Genomic DNA, 21,840 nt, shown 5'->3' with positions numbered 1-21,840 from the left:
TCAGCAAAGATCTTATTTTTAAATGAGGTCACATTTATGGGTACCAGGAGTTAGGTCTCTGTATTAGTCAGGGTTCTCTAGAGGAACAGAATAAATAGGAAGTATAATCATAAAAGGGGGATTTATTAGGTTGGTTGTCTTATGTGACCAGAAGCTGGATAGTCCACAATGGCTGTATACAGGCTGGAGAGCTGGGAAAACGAGTGGTTGCACAGTCCAAGAGGTTGAAGCCCCAGAACAAGAGGGATCAATGGGGCTACCCTAGTCCTAAACTGAAGGCTTCTGGAGAATCATTGGCAGAGTCCGCTTTGGAAGAGTGAAGGAGTGAGAGTCTGATATACTCAGATGATCCCAGCAGCAATCAAGAACAAGTTCAAGAAGAATCGAGCTAGCGTCTGCTGCTGCTTCCTTGTTCTTCCAACTTTTATTCTGTCCAAGCCCTCATCCTATTTGATGGTGCTGCCACGCTTAGGGAGGATCTCCACTTCAATTGGCTATCCCTCATTGACACACCCAAAAGCCCCTTAATCACCAGCCCTTCTTAATCCAATCAAGTTGACGATTCAAATTAACCATTGCAGTCTCTAACATATCTTTATAGGGGATACAGTTGCACTGTGTATGAAACCCTTTCTTATTCTGCTGTTACTTCCAAGGAGAATTTATCTCACTGTCAGTTGTGTTCTCACTATATACCTGTGTACCTTACAAAAACTTGTCATTCTTAATTGCAAACACAAATACCTCCCATGTACTGTTAATATAACCTTTTTACATTTATCGATATTTATGCTTCTTGAGTTGGAAGCCTGAGCTAGAGTAGAGACTTTGGTAGTAGAGGTGGAGAAGTTTGTAAGATGTGTGAGAGAATTCATAGGACTTAACAATTGATTTAATTTAAAGAGAATGAGGGAGTAGAGAGAGTAAACAAGGATGACTTTGAGATTGAATTGATTCAAGATATTGTTGTGCTCCTAGAAGAAATAAAAAATATAGGAGAACAGATACTTAAATTAGTTTTGCACATACTGAATTTAAAGTATATAAGTAGGGGCTGGGCTGTGGCTCAGCAGTAGGACACTTGCCTGGCACGTGTGAGGCACTGGGTTTGAATCTCAGCATTGCGTATTAATAAATAAAGGTCTATCAACAACTAAAAATAAAGTATATAAATAAACACTTTTTCTGCATGGGAACTTTTTTTTTTTTTTTTGGTGGTGGTGGGGTAGTTTACCTAATATGTGAATTGAAAAAATAAAGATCATGTTAAATCCCTTAAAGTGAATGACTTTAAACTGTCTGTAATAATCATAAATTAAAAAACCCTAATTGTTAAGTACAGTTACAGTTACAGTTATGTTACAGTTCTGCTTCCTGGCTTAATGTTCTTTGTTTAAGTATTTGTATAGTGATAGATGTCAGTCATTCTTTTTAATAGAAACATGTTCACATGAAATAAAATGAATTCTAGTTCCTTCTAAGAAGATTGCTGCATTATTAAAAAATAAGTGCTTAGTTTGTTTTATGCTTGCAATAAATAAAGTATCAGGATGTGTTGTAGGATTGCTGTTGGTTGCTAAGTGTATTCCATAGCATATATAAATTTCTGTTTTAGACTCGTGAACAGGAAGAATTGGAGGAAGCTTTAGAGGTAGAACGGCAGGAAAATGAACAAAGAAGACTATTTATACAAAAAGAAGAACAACTGCAGCAGATTCTAAAAAGGAAAAATAAGCAGGCTTTTTTAGATGAACTGGTATGTATTAATATTACTTGTGATTAAAAAATTAGTCTTCAGGATATACCTTTATTATTTATTGTGTTGGATAATGACATTTAAATGGCATTTCCACAGTGTGCTCTGGTTTACATTTAGTTTAGGTGATTATTTGTTATATCATTAAGTCTATTGCTGAATAAAAATTGTACTCTCTCTGAAATTAAAAAGAAAAACCAAACAAACCACTATCAACAGAATAACATTCTTTTATATTCATATTTCTGTGGGACGAGAATTCAAATGGGTCTCTGGGGCTGTTCTCCTCCCATGTATTCTCAGGGCACCTCCCTAGGTGGTTTTTATAGCTGTGTAGTTGGGACTATAGGAGGGAATATTCTAAGAATAAAGAAGTAGAGGCTGGTAATGTATTAAGAAGTAGAAGTGGGAGCTGAGGTTGTGGCTCAGCGGTAGAGTGCTCGCCTAGCATGTGCAAGGCCCTGGGTTCGATCCTCAGCACCAAATAAAGATAAATAAATAAAATAGATATTGTATCCATCTACAACTAAAAAATAAATATATGTAAAAAAGTAGAAGCTATTAATGTATTAAGACTTGGGTTGAGAAATTTGTGCAGGATCAATTTCATCATATTTATTAGTAAAAGAGCCCATTCAGTTTCAGGAGGAAGGGATATAGATCTTACTTCTGGTGGGAGGATTATGGCCATCTTTAATCTACATAGTATGTTCTTGGGAAAAAAATTCTCTCAAAATTTGGGACAGTATAAATTCATTTGATACCCAGTCTCTACCCCAAAGAGAGTTTAGCAATAAGAATCATGAAAATGACTATTATTTTATCTCACTCATATGCTTATTTATTTATATTCTCCCACCTGCCATGAAGGATTTGAAGTGATTTGCCTAAGATGTGGACATGGTACTATTTATGGGCCTTTAAAGGAGAACATTAAAATTCCTTTTCTTCCTTCTTCCTTTAAAAAAAAAAACACCTTTTTCATGACTCTCCATTTTATTTTCGGATGAGAATAATATAAATGACATAAGGTAGGGGCTGGGGTTGTAGCTCAGTTGGCAGAGCACTTGCCTAGCACATGTGGGGCACTGGGATCGATCCTCAGCACTACATGAAAATAAAATAAATAAAATAAAGGCATTGTGTCCATCTACTAGAAAAAGTATTTTAAAAAGATAAATGACATAAGGCAGTATATTCTTTTCTAATTAAATTTTTCTGGTGCATTATAATTACATGTAATAGTGAGATCCTTTGTGATACGTTTGTACATGCACATAGTATAGATTGGTCTATTTCATTTCCCATTACCTTTCCTCTGTCTTCTCTCCTCCTTCCCCCAGCCCTCTTCCCTTGCTCTACTTGTCTCCTTTCTATTTTCATGAGGTCCTCTCTTCTAGCTTTCACATGTGAGAAAAAACATAGGATTCTTGAGTCTCTCAGTCTAAACAAGTATACTTTTCAGAGATTGTTTATATGTTTCTAAACTTACTAACTAAAACACATTGTTTTTGTAGTATTTTTCCCTGGATTAATATTGATTTTTCTAGTAGCTCATTTTTGAATGTTGTGGCTTTGTGCTAAGTTTTATGATAACTCTGGTTACTCTGATATAACTTGATTTCATATTTTATATGAGAAAACAATATTTTTGGAAGAAGTGTTGTTACAATATTGGTGTTTTTTATCAATCAGCTCCGTAAGTAATTGTTGTTATAATAGCAATAATTAGTAAAGTTTGTGATGTGTTTTATAGATTTGATACTGTATTATAACTCTGATGCTTATAATCCTGTATAACATTGATAACATCCCAAACTAGAAGGCCTCCCTCTCTAGGAAAGTCTTTTTATATTCTTCCCTTCCCATTTTTGTCCACATAATGAATTATTTATTCAGTGTTAACACACTTATCACATCTAATTGATATGTTGTTATTCTATGGTGAGATAAATGTATATGCATGTATTGTTACATTGTGCTTTTGTCCCCAAAAGCATCTAATCCAGTTAATCAGGAATAAAAAGAGAAAGCAAAATTACTTAATTTTAGAAATAGATGAGAAAGGAAAAATAAGAGATTAATGAGGTTTAGACAGAAAATGTTTATCATAAAATCTTATCTAATTTCTGTGAGTGGAATGTGAGTATTGTTCTGAAAATGAGGGCAGAAGCATATAAAATAGAATAATGATGTTTTCCCTAGCAACTTTCATTAGTTCTTTCTTAAAGTTATTAAGTGGAAAGTATGGCTTTAGAAGCTGAAATGATACCTGTTGTGTTTTGCATTTTTGTAGATGTGTTTGGTAAGAAATTGAAAATTTTAAAGGATGAATTAGTAAATATTAATTTTTATAGTTATTTTATTGAAAGATTCTTCCCCAATCATGTTATACAAAGAGGGAAACACTTTTTTGGGGAATAATGCTTGTCTTTATAGATAGTTGAATTAATCCCAAGTATAGAAATTTGAGATTACATGAAAATATACTTTTAGTATTTTATGTCTCATTAATAGAAAGGGTTTTCAGATTTCATTTTGAAGTTAGCTAGCTTTGCATAGCAATCATTCTTGCATATCTTTTTGTCCTTAAAAGTACTAAAGTTTGCTGCCTCATTGAGCTGCTGTTGGCATGAAGCTCCCCTTTAATTCAGTGAGGCATGAAGTATGATGTGAAACTGCCAATGTACATTGTATATAATCTGGAGTTAATATTGGTTTTTGTGAGTCTTTCCCCCCACTTCCTGTTTTCTTCACCTGCAAGTCATTACCACACATACTTTGCTCACTATTTAGGTCATATAACATAGTGGTTAAATAATTCTTAGTAATTTGCTGTATTCATTAGTACAATTAATTGCAACAGATTGGTTTAGAATACCACTGTAGTTGGATTTCTGATTTCCATTTTATAATTTATTTTTAAAGATTCTTAATTACATTAATATTTCAATCTTTATTAATGTTTTCATTATAAATATTAACATAAATTTCTCATATCTTTTTGAACCCTATTAAATAATGTATTTCTTCTTCTGTATGTGTTTATGTGTTAGATTTTATTAAGAAAGAAAATAGCTAGCATTGTATTTGTAAATATATCTAGCCTTGAATCTTAGCATTATTCCATGAACCTAATTTATACAAGTACTACTTACTAAATTTTTTTCCTCCTGTTTTTGAGTTCTTGTGCCAAAAGCCACTTTTTAAACTTTTAAAGAGCAATGGCATTACATTATACTCTATGTGACAGGATTTTAATGTTATGGTCTTAATGTTTATGGCTTAGCATTTGCCATAATATTGGCTAAAAAGTCCATTTATTTAATCCTAACTGTAAATTTAAATTTTTTTTAATGGTTTGGAAAGAGATTTTTAATCAGGTCCTGTCTTATTAAATCTTTTTATATTCCCATTTGAAAATTTTCTTCAGTTTATGTCTTAAATTTTGTATGGGCTAATATTGTTGTCAAATGCAGTAGCTGATTTTTATTAGAAATATTGTTTGCCAGATGGCTTGCTTAAAGTCAGTTAAAATAATCTTTTAAAAATGGTCATTATGAAGCTTTTAATGAGTATTACAGGCAGTCTTATTAAAGTTTCTTTAAATATTAAACATTGTGCCTTCGGGCAGTTATAGGTTATGGAAACTTTCAATGCAAAATGTAATACTCAGAAGTATGAAATAACTTGAAAGATGGAATTTACATGTTATATATTCCTCAGAGCATATATTTTTTACATAGTTTATTTTACCCTATAGATATTTTTTGTTGTCATGCATGATTCTAGTTTTAACACTCACAAAGGGTTTCATGCTTCAAGAGTTTTTAGTACTAAAGTTGAAAGAATTAAGTTAGATTTAAAGTAAATTCTATGCTTTAGTATTAAAATTAATTTTAGATGCCTAGAATGTTTATTTTTATTCCTTTTATATGAATGTAAAACCAGGATTGAAGTAAACTGGCTTAATTAGCAATTTTTTTTGAAGTGAATATGTTATCTTGCTTTCATATAAATAAGTTTTGCTTTTTAGAATAAATATCAGTTGTGGATGAGCATATACTTTCATTTTGATTATAAGTTGGAGAGTAATGATTTAACTTTTTAGCTAAGATAATTTATATTTCCTCTGTTAGTTTCTACATATGAAAAGGTAGAATGGCTTTTAAAAGTCTTTTTAGGTCTTAGTCCAGTTAAAAAGTTTTTTAATTTAAAATGCTTAATGGAAATGTAAAATAGTTTCAGGGATTCATAGTCCTGTTACTACTGCATTACTAATGCTTTGTTGTAGATATTCAAGCATATTCTTCTACAGTATTTCACTAACTCCTTCATTATTGCTAAAAGTAGGTCTCAATGATTTTCTCTCTTAATAAGGATACACTTTATAAGTAAAATTTGTATACTTCCATTAACTGTTTTTTCTTTTTTTTATGTTGAGGATTTAATCCAGGGAAGCTTTATCACTGAGCTACATCCCCAGTTCTTTTTTATTTTTTATTTAGGCTCTCACTAAGTTACTTAGGGCTTCACTAAATTGCTGAGGCTGGCCTGAAACTTGCAGTCCTCCTGCCTTAGCCTCCCGAGGTGTTGAGATTACAGGCTGGTTTACTTTTAGAAGTGTGATCCTCATGATATTCCTCTTGCAAAGCACTTCTGTTACAAAATTGTGTTATGCCAACTTTATTCTAGGATGATACTCTTGAATTAAATTGCTTGTTATTTTGAATTACTTACACACTGGAACCTTAAATAATTGCTTTTATTATATTAGCTCCTTTTGTGCCTAAAAATTATTAAGTGGTATTGTGAAACATTAATTGTAGAGTTTCTTCAAAATTAAATTCTGGGTGGTGACTATTTTAAAAATCTGTACTCCCACACCCCTATCCCCCCCCCTTTTTTTTTTTTTGCAGTGCTGGGGATCAAACTTAAGGGTCTCATTCATGTTCCAAGCAGTCTATGAGTAGGCTATACCTCCAACCCTATCTATATCCTATTTTAACAATATGTTTTCATAAATAACCTTGGTATAGGAGGTAAGAATGTGTACCTTCGTATTTTGTTTATAGATATGGAATATGTGTGTGTGTGTGTGTGTGTGTGTGTATGTGCACATGCATGTGCGCACACGTGTGTATGTGTGTCTGTGTTTATGTGTCACAGGGAGGGAAAAAAAGATCACCTTCTCTCTAGACCTACCTCTGCATATGTTTCTAGGTTATTATTTAACTGACAAGTCAGAAAAAATTTGCATGTTAACTTAGTTTAGATATTAGCTTTGCAGCACTTTAAACATGTAAGAAATCTTCATGTGTAACAGGATAAATAACAGTACGTGTAAGAATCAGTCAGAGATTTGCTTGTTTTAATTAAATATGTGTGTGTGTAGATTTGTGTACATGTTGACCCTGGTTTATTATCAATATAAGATATTAAAAATGTTTATAATTTGTGACTTAATTAAAAAAATTTAGATTTAATTTTTAAAAGTTAGTAAAGAAGAAAATAAAAATACATTTGATTGTACATACAATAGATCCATTGTGCAAAATAGAGCAAGGATCATTTCCAAACAGCCTTAGGTGAAATCTAATGGGAAACAATTTTAAATTGGTCTGAAATCACTGGTAAAAAGAATGTGTCTTAGGTAAACATCTGATCTAAGTTATAGTACTTTGTACTACTCTTTGTGTGATTAGCTTCTTTTTTTTTAATAAATACAGTTGGTGGCTAGATGAAATATGACCCTATTATATTGTCTTTAATGTGGATTTTATAAAAATACTTGTTTGCGGGTTATTTTGATTTATGAGTCTACAACAGCCTTTTCTTATTATGGAATGTTAATATTTTCTGTAAAGTGTTCTCCAGAAAGTGAATATTTAGTCCAATATCAAATACTTATGGAAAAGGCTTACTTTAAAAGTTTTGTTCCTATTTAGTTTGTCCTTTTTAACTTTCATATTGAACTTGAACTTTTCTTATAGGAGAGTTCTGATCTCCCTGTTGCTCTGCTTTTGGCTCAGCATAAAGATAGATCCACCCAATTGGAAATGCAACTTGAGAAACCTAAACCTATAAAACCAGTGACATTTTCTACAGGCATCAAAATGGTAAGCCTTATTTTAATTGCTTATTTAAAAGATATTTTTCAGAGATTATGCTTTATAATTCAATATTAATTTCTCAGTAAATGGAAAGGTACAGATGTTTAAGAACAATGTCTGATGTAGATAGATGTTTGCAAATATGGACATTGTAAGGAAAGTGAATATTTAGCAAGTATAAATACAGTTTTAATGAGTGTGTTATTAGATTTGTATTTTTTTTAATCTCGTAATTTAGGAAAATATTTTTTAACAGAAAATGCTTAGTCTCATTAAGGAAGTATTTGATGATATAGAATAGGAAAACAAATATCAATTTGTATTTCTCTGCAAACAATTATCTCTCTCTCTGTCTCTCTTTCTCTCTCTATATAGATAGATAGATACTTTTTTAGAAGCCATTTTTAGCTTCTAGATTGTTGTAAGGATAAACTAATTTGAAATTAAAAAATATTTTAGCTATTCATTTGAAAGAAAGATTTTATTCGGTTATTTCTTTTGGAATTGTATGCTTTGTCATATTAGTTTTAATATGTGTTTAATATCCAGATTTTTGAGGTAGAGCTATTGTAAAATATATAACTTTTCTATTAGTGAATTATTTTAAAATAGTGAGTGTCATTATAGTAGTATAAAAATGTGGCAGCATTTTGAAATTGTAGTTAAGATAGTCAACTAGTTTTGTAATACAGTAATTCTTCATGTATTTAGAGATTTTCCTCTTTTTCTCTAAATGTTTCCTTTAAAATATAAAACTAAACCAATCAAAGGTTGTAGGTTACTAACTTTTGGTGAAATGATTATAGGGTTTAATTTAATATTATAAAGTATCAAGTTTAGAGAATAACATTTCTTATTTAATCTTGCTGTGCTAAGTTATGCTCTCTGTATTTTTCTTTCTCTTGCTACCATGGTCCCAATATTATTAACTCTTGAGCATTCTTTTATATTAAGATTTACAATCATTGTATTAAAATTATCAGTTCACCTGTCTCATTATCAATCTATAAGCTTCTAGAACTGACACCTAATAAGCTTTTCATGAATTTTGGCTAGAAGCCTAGGTAATTGAGTGAGGGATGGATGAACAAATAAATAGATAATTGATTAGAATAGTACCTGAGTTTATATATTACATCAACCCTTTAGTGAATTATAATGCATATATGCTTTTTTTGATATTTTGCTCACTGAAACTATTTTTTTAATTTCATGAGGTGGATTTTTTTTTTTTTTGCAAATGTCTAATGTAACATCAGGAAGCAGTAAAAATAATAGTAACAGAAAATGTAGAATAGTTTTGCCATAGTTACTATTCTGTTAGTGAATGAGTGAAAAAATGTGTTAGATTATTAAATAAATACATTTCTTTATCTCTTGGAAAGTATCTTGGGTACTTCTCTGTAGTCACTTAAAACCAAGCTGGCACATTCTTTTCTAGATGTACTCTGTCTGTAACTTACAACCAAACTGTGTTTTGCTTATGTTGTGGTTGTGGTCAGATTTTCTAATAAACTATGTAAGAACTCATGGAATGAAGAATTGAATTTTCACTTTTTTACCCTGGCATTATAATACTCAGGCTGATAGAGTTTGCAGATTTTTTGGTTGACATTTTTCATTATATGCCTGTATTTCAAAGCTATTGTTAATACATGCAATATTGAAATGGCTGAATTTAGCTGAAAACATTAGTCAAGTCAATGATTTTCAGTATGCAGTCCTATGCTTAGATGACACACAAAGCTGTTCATTTCAGGTACATATCCTCTGTTATAAGTTGAGTGTAATTAGTGTATAGGAATCAGTATTTCAAAAACATTATCAAAATACATTTATTTTTTTAAATTGATTTTATTTTTTTAAATACATGGCAGTGGAATGCATTATAATTCGTATTATACATATAGAGCACAATTTTCCACATCACTGTTTGTATATAAAGTATGTTCACATCAATTCATGTCTTCATACATGTACTTTGGATAATGATGTCCATCACATTCCACCATCTTTGCTAACCCCTGCCCGCTCTCTTCCCCTCCCACCCCTCTGCCCTATCTAGAGTTCTGTATTCCTCTCATGCTTCCCCTCCCTACCCCTCTACGAGTCAGTCACCTTATATCAGACAAAACATTTGGCATTTGTCTTTTTGGGATTGGCTGATTTCACTCCAGCATTATCTCCAATGCCATCTGTTTACCTGCAAATGCCATGATTTTATTCTCTTTTATTGCTGAGTAATATTCCATTGTGCATATATACCACATTTTTAAAATTCATTCATCTACTGAAGGGCATCTAGATTGGTTCCACAGTTTAGCTATTATGAGTTGTGCTGCTATAAACATTGATGTGGCTGTGTCCCTGTAGTATGCTGTTTTTAAGTCCTTTGGGTTCTTGGTCTATACTCAAAGTACATTTCTAATTAGAAATAATATTCCAATTTTTAAAAGCCAGGGGCTATTTTTCTTCATTTGACCTCAACAGATAAGGTCACATATATTATACTTTTATCATTGAAGTTATTAATACATTGCTTCCATTTTTAACAAATGTATAGTAGCTTCTGCTATTTTCCAATTCCCTTTCTTTTATTATATATATAATACTGAAATAAGATCTGGCTTAATCTTAACTAGAAGATGCAATAGTTCATCTTAAGTTTTTTGGAACTCTTTAAAATAATTTTTTTAGTTGATAACTATAGAAGTTTGAAAATCTATATGATTCAATAATAAGTTGGCTGTACCTCCAAAAATGTATCCTGATTTCATCAATTTGTCCCCATCTCTGTTATCCTACGCTAGTTACCATCATGTCTTTCTTAGACTCCTGTGGTAATCTTCCATCATATCTCTCTATTCTTCTTTATAATCTGTAACCTTTGTATGGTTCCCCAGATGGATTGATGATGGTAAATAAACAATGAAAAATATGAAAACATCACCTCCTTAATGTATTTCATTGCCTTTCCAATATATTTAGAATAAATTCCAGAATATTAATCAGTCACTTTCTCATCTGTAAGTGATATTTGTACCAAAAAGTGAATGGTGAAAATGAGTTAGCCAAGTAAAAATCCCAGCAGAGAAAAAAGCAATAGCAAAAAACTTAAGGTAAGAAACAGATGTATTAACAGGTAGTGTTAAACATTAAACTTTTCATTGTCCAAGCTAAAGTATCTTTCTCTTATCCCTACCCCTGTTATTTTATACCTTTTAACTCTTTTAAAAACATATATCACTATTAGAAGATATTTTATAGACACATTGTTTAATGTTTCTCTCTACCATTAAATATAAACTCTGTAAACCTATAGCAAGGTGTGTTTCTAGCACCTAGAATAGTGTCATATACATCATGGTTCTTCTTGAAGTATTTTTGGATGAGTGAATGAATCCAAAATATTAGGTTCATACTGAATTTTTAGTCTGAAGATCCTGAAGTACTTTTCTTTATTCTGTTTGAGATGATGTAGCAAATGTATTTGTTTGTGTATATTGAACTGTCTTTATATCCCTGGAATAAATTCAAATATGCTATTGGATTTGGTTTGCCAATATATATATATATATATATATATATATATATATATATATATATATATATATATATATATAAATTTGCCTCTATATTCATGAGGGATATTAGTATGTAATTTCCCTTTTTGTGTCTTTGTCTGGTTTTGGCATCAGGGTAATATTGGTTTTATAGAATGGTTTGGAAAAATTCCTCTTTTTTTTTTTGAGAGAGAGAGAGAAAGAGAGAATGATTTTTTTTTTTTTTAATATGGATACAACACAATGCCTTTATTTTTATGTGGTGCTGAGAATCGGACCCAGGTCCCTCCTGTGCTAAGCGAGCACTCTATTGCCGAGCCACAATCCCAGCCCCTCTTTTTTTTTAAAAAAAAAACAACACTTTTTAAAAAAAATAGTTTGAAAAGAATTGGTATACATTTGTCTTTAAAATTTTGTTAGAAATAGTAAGGAAGCCACCCAGTCCTGGGAAATTTTTTTTTGAAATTTTATTAGGGATTTGATTTTATTGCTCATTAGTACTCTGTTTAGGTTTTTCTATTCATTGTTGGTTTTGGACACTGTAAGTTGGCAGGTTGTGTGGAGGGCTTTCCCTGAGGCCAGGACTACCACCTAAGTAGCCATTAGGCTAATTACAAGTACACTGGAGCAAGTTGGGCCTACCATTTCTTTGCTAAATTTTCTAGAAGGATGCCTGGCCACCTGTTGGACTGAGTGCAGGTGAATGTAGGTTGCCAACTGTCTTGTTTTCCCCTTTGTACAATTATTCCTATTCCCTGAGGGGATCAGATGCTGTTTGGATTTTTAAGCTAAGATTTTTTTGCTGATTTTAGCCTTCAAGCAATTGGGGTTTTGGTATTGTAACTATTGACATTAGCTTGCTAGAACACAGGTAGAATACAATGGAAATATAACATGACTAGCCCCCAAGTTGACACAAACTCTAGCAGTCAGTCTGGTTTTAAAATGGCACCAAGTTGGGGTTGGGTGGTGGAGCGCTTGCTTAGCATGTTTGAGGCACTGGGTTTGATTCTCAGCACTGCATATAAATAAGTAAAATAAAGGTCCATTGACAACTAACTAATTAACTAACTAACTAAATAAATAAAAGGCATAGAGCCATGGCAACTTGGTTATGGGGGTTGGGAGAGAGTATAACATGGACTTCTCTGTGGCTGATGAATTCCATGCGACTCTTCACGTTTTGTTTGGGGTCTCTAGGGACTTCAGAAGTCTCTTGAATAGTTGTCTCCATTAGCATTGAGGATTATGCAGGATATATTTAGAAGGCTTATGTGGTTTTAAGCCAGTCTGGGTTGGGGAGCAAATATGGAAGAGATAGGGTGCTTTACTCTTCTCTCTATGGTGTTACCTTAGGTTTTTGATCCCCATAGGGATCTTGGCACTTCCCCTTCCATTTTCGAGCATAGTTCCTTGTATTCTGTCAAAATTGGTTTGTTTATTCTTTGAGGGAATCAGAAAAGGAACATCCTATTTGGGACATCTAACTGATATATTAGTACTTATTTTGACTCTGTTTTAATTCATATTAAATTATTGTAAATAATGTGATACTATTATTCATTTTATTCCTTTTCCCCTCCCATAATCTTTTGTTTTGTGAAATATAGTCACAATCTCTACAAAGTTTTTTAAACATGTACAATTGGTAGATAACCTATAAGACTCTTAAGTTCTGTTAGTGCCCTCTCTCTTTGTAACATTTTTCTGCCCTGGAAGCCCTTCTAACTTTTACTGAGAGAGCTTCTGGCACCTCCTATTAGGCTTCATCTTCAATGGTAGAGCTAAGAATATATTGCTGTTTTCTTCTCTTCCTGCTTATCAGAGCCTTTTCCAGGTGATGCCATGAGAGTTTAGAGCTTTTACTTAGCCCATAAGTTGGTTTCTTAGATTGGTCTAGGGTTCATAACTCCTATGGTATTGAGTTCAAAGAGGTTAAATTACCTTACAAGTGATGAGGGCTTTCATCTATATTATAATTTTAAAAGATTGTGTGGGTTAGCTAAGTATTAATATGACTCCTGTAGTCTAGAATTTAAAGTGATGGGCTTTTTATGAACATAAAGAAGACCATATAAAGTTGGGAAATTCCTGTAGGATCTTTACAATGTTCCTTCTTTCATTCCTGATAGTGGTAATTTATATCTTTTCATTTTTTTTAATCTCTTATAAGTCTGGGTTGAGGTTTGTCAGTTTTATTGATCTAATCAGAGGGCCAGTTCTTGTTCATCATTTTTTTGTTTCTGTTTTCCATTCCACTGATAATACCTCTTTTATTATTTCCTTTATTTTTCTTAATTGGGATTAGTTTGCTCTACTTTTCTAATTTTTAAAAGTAGAAGTGCAGATTATTGATTTGTTAACTTTCTGATTTCATAGAATTATAGACATATAAAAAGAATTTTCTTTAAAGCATTTCTTTAGCTGCTTCTCACAAATTTTGACATGTTATTGCTGTGATTTGAGTCCTCTGAGACACAGATGCCACAATGGAGTTAAATGTGCAAAAAAAAATTTTTTTTTGCTGTTTAGCTTTTTGAGTTCTTTATATATCCTAGAGATTAGTGCTCTTTCTGATGTGTGAGAGGTAAAGATTTGCTCCCAAGATGTAGGCTCTCTGTTCACCTCACAGACTGTTTCTTTTGCTGAGAAGAACCTTTTTAGTTTGAGTCCATCACATTTATTGATTCTTGATTTTAATTCTTGTGCCAAAGGAGTCTTATTAAGGAATTTGGGGCCTAATCCCACATGATGAAGATTAGGGCCTACTTTTTCTTCTGTTGGATGTAGGGTTTCTGGTCCTTGATCCATTTTGAGTTGAGTTTTGTGCATGGTGAGAGATAGGGGTTTAATTTAATTTTGTTGCATATGGATTTCCAGTTTTCCCAGCACCATTTGTTGAAGAGGCTATCTTTTCTCCAATGCATGAGAGTTTAGAGCTTTTACTTAGCCCATAAGTTGGTTTCTTAGATTGGTCTAGGGTTCATAACTCCTATGGTATTGAGTTCAAAGAGGTTAAATTACCTTACAAGTGATGAGGGCTTTCATCTATATTATAATTATAATTTTAAAAGATTGTGTGGGTTAGCTAAGTATTAATATGACACCTTTGTCTAATATAAGATAATGTAATTTTTTGGGTTAGTCTCTGTGTCCTCTATTCTGTACCATTGGTCTACCAGTCTGTTTTGGTGCCGATACCATGCTGTTTTTGTTACTATTGCTCTGTAATATAGTTTAAGGTCTGGTGTAGTGATGCCACCTGTTTCACTCTTCCTGCTAAGGATTGCTTTAGCTATCCTGGGTCTCTTATTTTTCCAGATGAATTTCATGATTGCTTTTTCTGTATCTATGAGGAATGCCATTGGGATTTTGATCAGAATTGCATTAAATCTGTATAGAGCTTTTGAAAGTATGGTCACTTTGATAATATTAATTCTGCCTATCCAAGAGCAAGGTACATCTTTCCATCTTCTAAGGTCTTCTGTGATTTCTTTAGGGTTCTGTAATTTTCATTCTATAGATCTTTCACCTCTTTCATTAAGTTGATTCCCAAGTATTTTATTTTTATTTTTTTGAGGCCATTGAGAATGGGGTAGTTTTCCTTATTCCCTTTCTGAGGATTTATCAGTGATATTGATTTTATATTCTGCTACTTTGCTGAATTCATTTACTAGTTCTAGAAGTTTTCTGGTGGAAATTTTAGGGTCTTCTAGGTATAGAATCATATATCATCAGCAAATAGTGCCAATTTAAGTTCTTTTTTTCGTATGTGTATCCCTTTAATTTCTTTCATCTAATTGCTCTGGCCAGTGTTTCAAGAACTATGTTAAATAGAAATGGTGAAAGAGGGCATCCCTGTCTTGTTCCAATTTTTAGAGGGAATGCTTTCACTTTTTCTCCATTTAGAATGATGTTGGCCTGGGGCTTAGCATAGATAGCCTTTATGATATTGAGATATGTTCCTGTTATCTCTAATTTTTCTAGTGTTTTGATCATAAAGGGGTGCTGTATTTTGTCAAATGCTTTTTCTGCGCCTATTGAGATGATCATATGATTCTTATCTTTAAGCGTCTATTGATGTGATAAAGTTGTGAATTACATTTATTGATTACTGTATGTTGAACCAACCTTGCAACCCTGGGATGAATCCCACTTTATCGTGGTGCATGATCTTTTTGATATGTTTTTGTATTCGATTTGCTAGAATTTTTGCATCTATGTTCATTAGAGATATTGGCCTGAAGGTTTCTTTTTTTTATGTGTCTTTGCCTGGTTTTGGAATCAGGGTGATATTGGCCTCATAGAATGAGTTTGGAAGTGCTGCCTCTTTTAAATTTTCTGAAATAAATTGAAGAGCATTGGTATTAGTTCTTTTAAAGGTTTTTTAGAACTTGGCTGTGTATCCATCTGGACCTGGGCTTTTCTTGGTTGATAGACTTTTGATGGCGTCTGCTATTTCGTCACTTGAAATTGATCTGTTTAAATTGTGTCTATCATCCTGATTAAATTTGGGCAAATTATATAACTCTAGAAATTTGTAATGCCTTCTATATTTTCTACTTTATTGGAGTACAAATTTTCAAAATAATTTCTAATTATCTTCTGTGTTTCTGTAGTGTCTGTTGTGATATTTCATTTTTTTCATCTAGTATGTTATTTTCCTTCTCTTCGTTAGCATGACTAAGGGTCTGTCAATTTTATTTATTTTTTTCAAAGAACCAACTTTTTATTCTGTCAATTTTTTCAGTTGTTTCTTTTGTTTCAGTTTCATTGATTTCAGCTCTGATTTTAATTATTTCCTGTCTTTTGCTGCTTTTGGTGTCGATTTGTTCTTTTTCTAGTGCTTTGAGATGTAATGTTAAGTCATTTATTGACTTTTTCTTCTTTTAAGACATGAACTCCATGCAGTGAACTTTCCTCTTAGAACTGCTTTTATAGTGTCCCAGAGATTTCGATATGTTGTATCTGTGTTCTCATTCACTTGTAAAATTTTTAAATCTCCTCCTTGATGTCTTCTGCAACCCATTGTTCATTCAATAACATATTATTTAGTCTCCAGGTGTTGGAGTGGATTTTATTTCTTATTTTATCATTGATTTCTAATTTCATTCCTTTATGATCTGATAGAATGCAAGGTAATATCTCTACTTTTTTATATTTGCTAAGAGTTACTTTGTGGCATAATTTATGGTCTGTTTTAGAGAAGGATCCATGTGCTGCTGAGAAGAAAGTGTCTTCTCTCATTGAAGGATGAAAAATTCTATATATGTCAGTTAAGTCTACTTTATTGATTGTATTATTGAATTCTATAGTTTCTTTGTTCAGCTTTTGTTTGGAAGATCTATCTAGTGATGAAAGAGGTGCGTTAACATCACTCAAAAATTACTCAAAATTATTGTGTTGCAATCTATTTGACTGTTGAACTTGAGAAGAGTTTGTTTGATGAACGTAGATGCTCCATTGTTTGGGGCATATATATTTATAATTGTTAAGTCTTGTTGGTGTATGGTTCCCTTGAGCAATATGCAGTGTCCTTCTTTATCCTTTTAGATTGACTTTAGCTTGAAGTCTACTTTATTTGATATGAGGATGGAATCCCCTGCTTTTTTCCTCAGTCCATGTGAGTGGTATGACTTTTCCCAACCCTTCACCTTCAGTCTGTGGATGTCTTTTCCTATGAGTTGAGTCTCTTGAAGGCAGCATATTGTTAGGACTTTTTTTTTTTTTAATCCAATCTGCTTGTTTGTCTTTTGATTGGTGAGTTTAGGCCATTAATATTCCATGTTATTATGGAGGCATCATTTTTATTCCCAGCTATTTTTGTTTATTTTTGGTATTTAACGTGACTTGGTTTCTCTCTGATTAGGTTTTCCTTTAGTGTAATCCCTCCCTCTGCTGATTTTCATCATTGTTTTTCATTTCCTCTTCTTGGAATATTTTGCTGAGGACATTCTGTAGTGCAGGCTTTCTAGTTGTAAATTCTTTTAACTTTTGTTTATCATGGAAGGTTTTTATTTCATCCTCAAATATAAAGCTTAGTTTTTCTGGATATAAGATTCTTGGTTGGCATCCATTGTCTTTCAGAGCTTAGCATATATTGTTCCACGATCTCCTGGCTTTGAGGGTCTGTCTTGAAAAATCTGCTGAGATATGAATTGACCTCCCCCTATATACGATCTTCATTCTTCTCTTGTGCAGCTTTTAAGAGTCTATCGTTATTCTTTATGCTATTATAATGTGCTTTGGTGTACATCTGTTGTAATTTTTTTTTACATTTGGTGTCCTGTAGTTGGTTTTCCAATTTGTTCTTCATGCTTGGAAAATTTTCTGATATTATCTCATTGAAGAGATTGTGGATTCTTTTGGTTTGTATTCTGTGCCTTCCTCTATCCCAGTAACTCTTAGATTTGGTCTTTTCATGCTGCCCCATAATTCTTGGATGTTCTCTTCATTATTTCTTACTATCTTCACTGTGTGATCAACTTTATTTTCCAGATTGTATACTTTGTCTTCATTATCTTTCTTTCTTCCAAGTGATCTAGTCTGTTGGTTATGCTTTCTATTGAGTGTTTTATTTAATTTATTATATCCTTTATTTTAAAGATTTCTGACTTTTTTCCCCGAGAGTTTCTATCCCTTTGTTGAAGTAACCTTTTGCTCTCTTCTCTCTTTGTTGGAATGATGAATTTTTACCTGTATTTGCTCATTTAGGTCATTCTTTAATTCACAGATCATTTTAATTATGAACCTTCTGAACTCCTTCTCTGATATTTCATCAACTTTGCTGTCTATGGGTTCTGTTATTATAGTATCTGGTTTGTTTGGGGCACATTCTTCCCTTGTTTTTTCATGTTGTCCATGTGTCTTCCTTTTTTTTCACCGTGAGTCTGAAATATTACAGTTTCTACCCTACATTCTTGTACCTGTGCAGATTATCTATTCCTCACGTTGATGTTGGGCATACATATCGTGCTCTTGTCCCTCAGTGTATGCTACTGAATCCAAAGGTGGTGGCGGCAATAGCCGAGGTAACTGGAGATAATAGTTGAGGTGTCCCAACATGGAAGCAATGTCTTACAGAGATGGGGCCGAAAGCGTGGGCCTCACACTCTCTTTGGGATGCCTGCTATGAGATGTATCTGCTTCTAGGCCCTGCTCTTGTCAAAAAGTTAGGGGCTACTTCTTGGTGGAAGGTTACGATGATGACATCATCTTGATGCTTTTTTTTTTCCTTCTCTATCTTGAACATGAGAAACATATTTATTCTAGCTGTGTTAATATTGTTGTCTGCTACTTTCACCATCTTTGTCATCTCTAGGTCAACTTCCATTAACTAAATTTTGTTCTCCTGTTCTTGGGTCATGTATTTCTGCACTAGAAACTTCTTTATCTCAGCAGTGTTTTAAAGTTTTCAATGGTTGGTCTTACTGTCAAATCTGTTCCTAAATATTTTATGTTTTACAACATAAACTATAAGTGTCTTAAAGGAATAACTTATTTCAAATTTTATTTCCTGATGCCTACTTTTAGTACATATACTTAGATTCAATTAGCTGGTGTTTTTATTAAGAGTTTTCTTCATGACAGTTATTGATCTGTAGGTTTGTTTGCATATAAAGATGTCTTTGTTTGGCTGTAAGGTGAGGATAATACTGGTAATGTTTTTACCAGTAATGATAGAAATGGTGTTTTTCAGGATATTTGGTGTCAGTTGGAAATAGAGTCCCCTACCCTATTTTGAAAGCATTTGTATGAAATTGGTGTTATTTTTTCCATGTATGTTTTATAGGATTCACTAGTGAAACCATATGGAACTGTAGTTTATTTATATGTAGATTTTTTTAGAAATATATATATTTTTAGTTGGAGGCAGACACAATACCTTTATTTATTTTTATGTGGTGCTGAAGATTAAACCCAGTGCCTCACATGTTCTAGGCAGGCACTCTACCACTGAGCTATAACCCCATTCCCTATATGTAGATTTTTAATAAACTCAATTTTAAAAAGTGATATAAGCTATGCAGTATTATTTATCTTTTTGGTAAATTGTATTTTTCAAAGAATTTGAGATTTTATCTAAGGTATCATTTATTGACATATTTATATTTCCTCAAAATTCTTTGAATGATTATCAAGAATTTTAGTGATAGTACTTTTAAAATTTCTGATATTTTCTCTTCGTTTTTGGTTAGTCTAGTTAGATGCATACTAGCTTATACTAATTGTGTACCATTCACATATAGATTCTTTGATTCAGTATAGCTTCATTTCTTCTTCTCTCCTGAGTGCTATTATTGTCATATATATTATATGTTGTAAGATCACACAGTTTTATAATTTTTCCAGTTAAACTTAGTTAATAGGAGAGAACTGTTTTCATTTAGTGTTTTATATATTTATCTATGTAATTACCATTTTAGTGCTCTTTTTTTCTTTGAAAGAACTTGAATTACTGCCTGTTGTTATTTCCTTTTAGCCTGAAGGATTCCTTTAATATTTTTACAAAAAAAGTTTTTAAAAATTTATCTTAAATTATTATTATTATTTTAAATTTTAATAGCATATTTAATTTAACCCAATAAATCCCAAATATAATTTCAGCTTGTAATCAATATAAGTATTATTAAAAATACTCCAGAATTGTGACTTGGTTCTTTTTAAAATTATGTCTCATTATTGATATTCTATATTTGATAAGTCATTTTAATCAGACTTTGATTTAATTCTTTAAAAATTGTTTCCTTTAGTTCTTTTTAAAATTTGTTTCAATTAGTTATACATGACATTAGATGCACTTATATACTTTGATATATCATACATAGATAGGATATAATTTCTCATTTTTTGGAGTATACATATTGTAGAATCACATTGGTCATACAGTCACATACATTCATCAGTAATAATGTCTGTTTCATTCTACCATCTTTCTTATCCCCACATTCCCTGCCTTCCCCTCCTTTTACTTCCCTCTACCTAATCTAAGGTAACATTATTATTATTTTTTCGTTACAATTCTTAATACACATAAATACCACACTTTTTGTATTTCTGTTTATATATAAAGTATGTTGACACCCAATTCAAGTCTTCATACATGTACTTTGTATAATGATGTCCATCACATTCCACCTTGCTTGTTACTCCCCTACCTGCTCCTATTCCCTCCCAACCCTCTTCCCTATCTTGAATTTATCTATTCTTCCCATGTTCCCTCTCCCAATCCCACTCTGAGTCAACCTCCCTATATCAGAGAAAACATTTGATATTTGTGTTTTGGGGATTGGCTGACACTTAGCATTATCTTCTCCAACACCATCCATTTACCTGCAAATGCCATGTTTTTTTTTTCTTTTTTAATGCTGAGTAAAATTCCATTGTGTGTATATGCCACATTTTTTTAATCCATTCATCTACTGAAGGACATCTAGGTTGGCTCCACAGTTTAGCTATTGTGAATTGTGCCTGCTATAAACATTGATGTGGCTGTGTCCCTGTAGTATGCTGTTTTTAAGTCCTTTGGGTATAGTCTGAGGAGAGGAATAGCTGGATCAAATGGTGGTTCCATACTTAGTTTTCCAAGGAATCTCCATACTGTTTTCCAAATTGGCTGCACCAATTTGCAGTCCCACCAGCAATGTATGAGAGTACCCGTTTCCCCCCATCCTTGCCAACACTTATTGTTATTTGTCTTAATAATAGCTGCTATTCCGACTGGAGTGAGATGATATCTTAGAGTGGTTTTGATTTGCATTTCTCTGATTGCTAGAGATGATGAGCATTTTTTCATTTATTTATTGAATGATTGTATATCCTCTTCCGAGAAGTGTCTGTTCAGGTCCTTGGCCCATTTGTTGATTGGGTCATTTTTTTTTTATTTTGGTGGTTAGCTTTTTGAGTTCTTTATATATCCTAGAGATTAGTGCTCTATCTGATGTGTGAGGGGTAAAAATTTGCTCCCAGGATGTAGGCTTTCTGTTCACCTCACAGATTATTTCTTTTGCTGAGAAGAAACTTTTTAGTTTGAGTCCCAAAATCTTTTCTAGAAAAGTTTTTATTTCGCCTCAGGTTTGAAGAATAACTAGTTTTATGTTTTTCTTCTTTTTCTTTTTAAAGAGAGAGGGAGAGAGAGAATTTTAATATTTATTTTTTAGTTATCGGCGGACACAACATCTTTGTTTTTTTGTATGTGGTGCTGAGGATCAAACCCGGGCCGTACGCATGCCAGGCGAGCGCGCTACTGCTTGATCCACATCCCCGCCCAAGTTTTATGTTTTTCTTTTACCACTTTGTATATATCATTTTACTACCTTCTGACTTAAGTGACATCTTTTTTCTCCTCTTTTTCCTCTTCCTCCTCCTATTTATTTTTTTATTTATCAATGAATGAATGAATGATGGT

The 21,840-nt window shown here is 32.5% G+C and overlaps 1 protein-coding gene across 1 annotated transcript in view; it reads left to right on the top strand.

The window, feature by feature from the left end:
- Positions 1-21,840, top strand: part of Mnat1 (MNAT1 component of CDK activating kinase) — a 216,422-nt gene that overhangs the window by 69,596 nt on the left and 124,986 nt on the right. Inside the window, exons 5-6 of the mRNA XM_026385175.2 lie at positions 1,616-1,756; positions 7,750-7,875. Of these exons, the coding sequence (XP_026240960.1) occupies positions 1,616-1,756; positions 7,750-7,875 (267 nt within the window). The remainder of the gene's footprint in view (positions 1-1,615; positions 1,757-7,749; positions 7,876-21,840) is intronic.

Source organism: Urocitellus parryii, chromosome 6, assembly GCF_045843805.1.
Source record: "Urocitellus parryii isolate mUroPar1 chromosome 6, mUroPar1.hap1, whole genome shotgun sequence".
NCBI classification, from domain to species: domain Eukaryota; kingdom Metazoa; phylum Chordata; class Mammalia; order Rodentia; family Sciuridae; genus Urocitellus; species Urocitellus parryii.
Note: the sequence above shows the minus strand (reverse complement) of the source record. Positions and strands in the feature narration are given on the sequence as shown.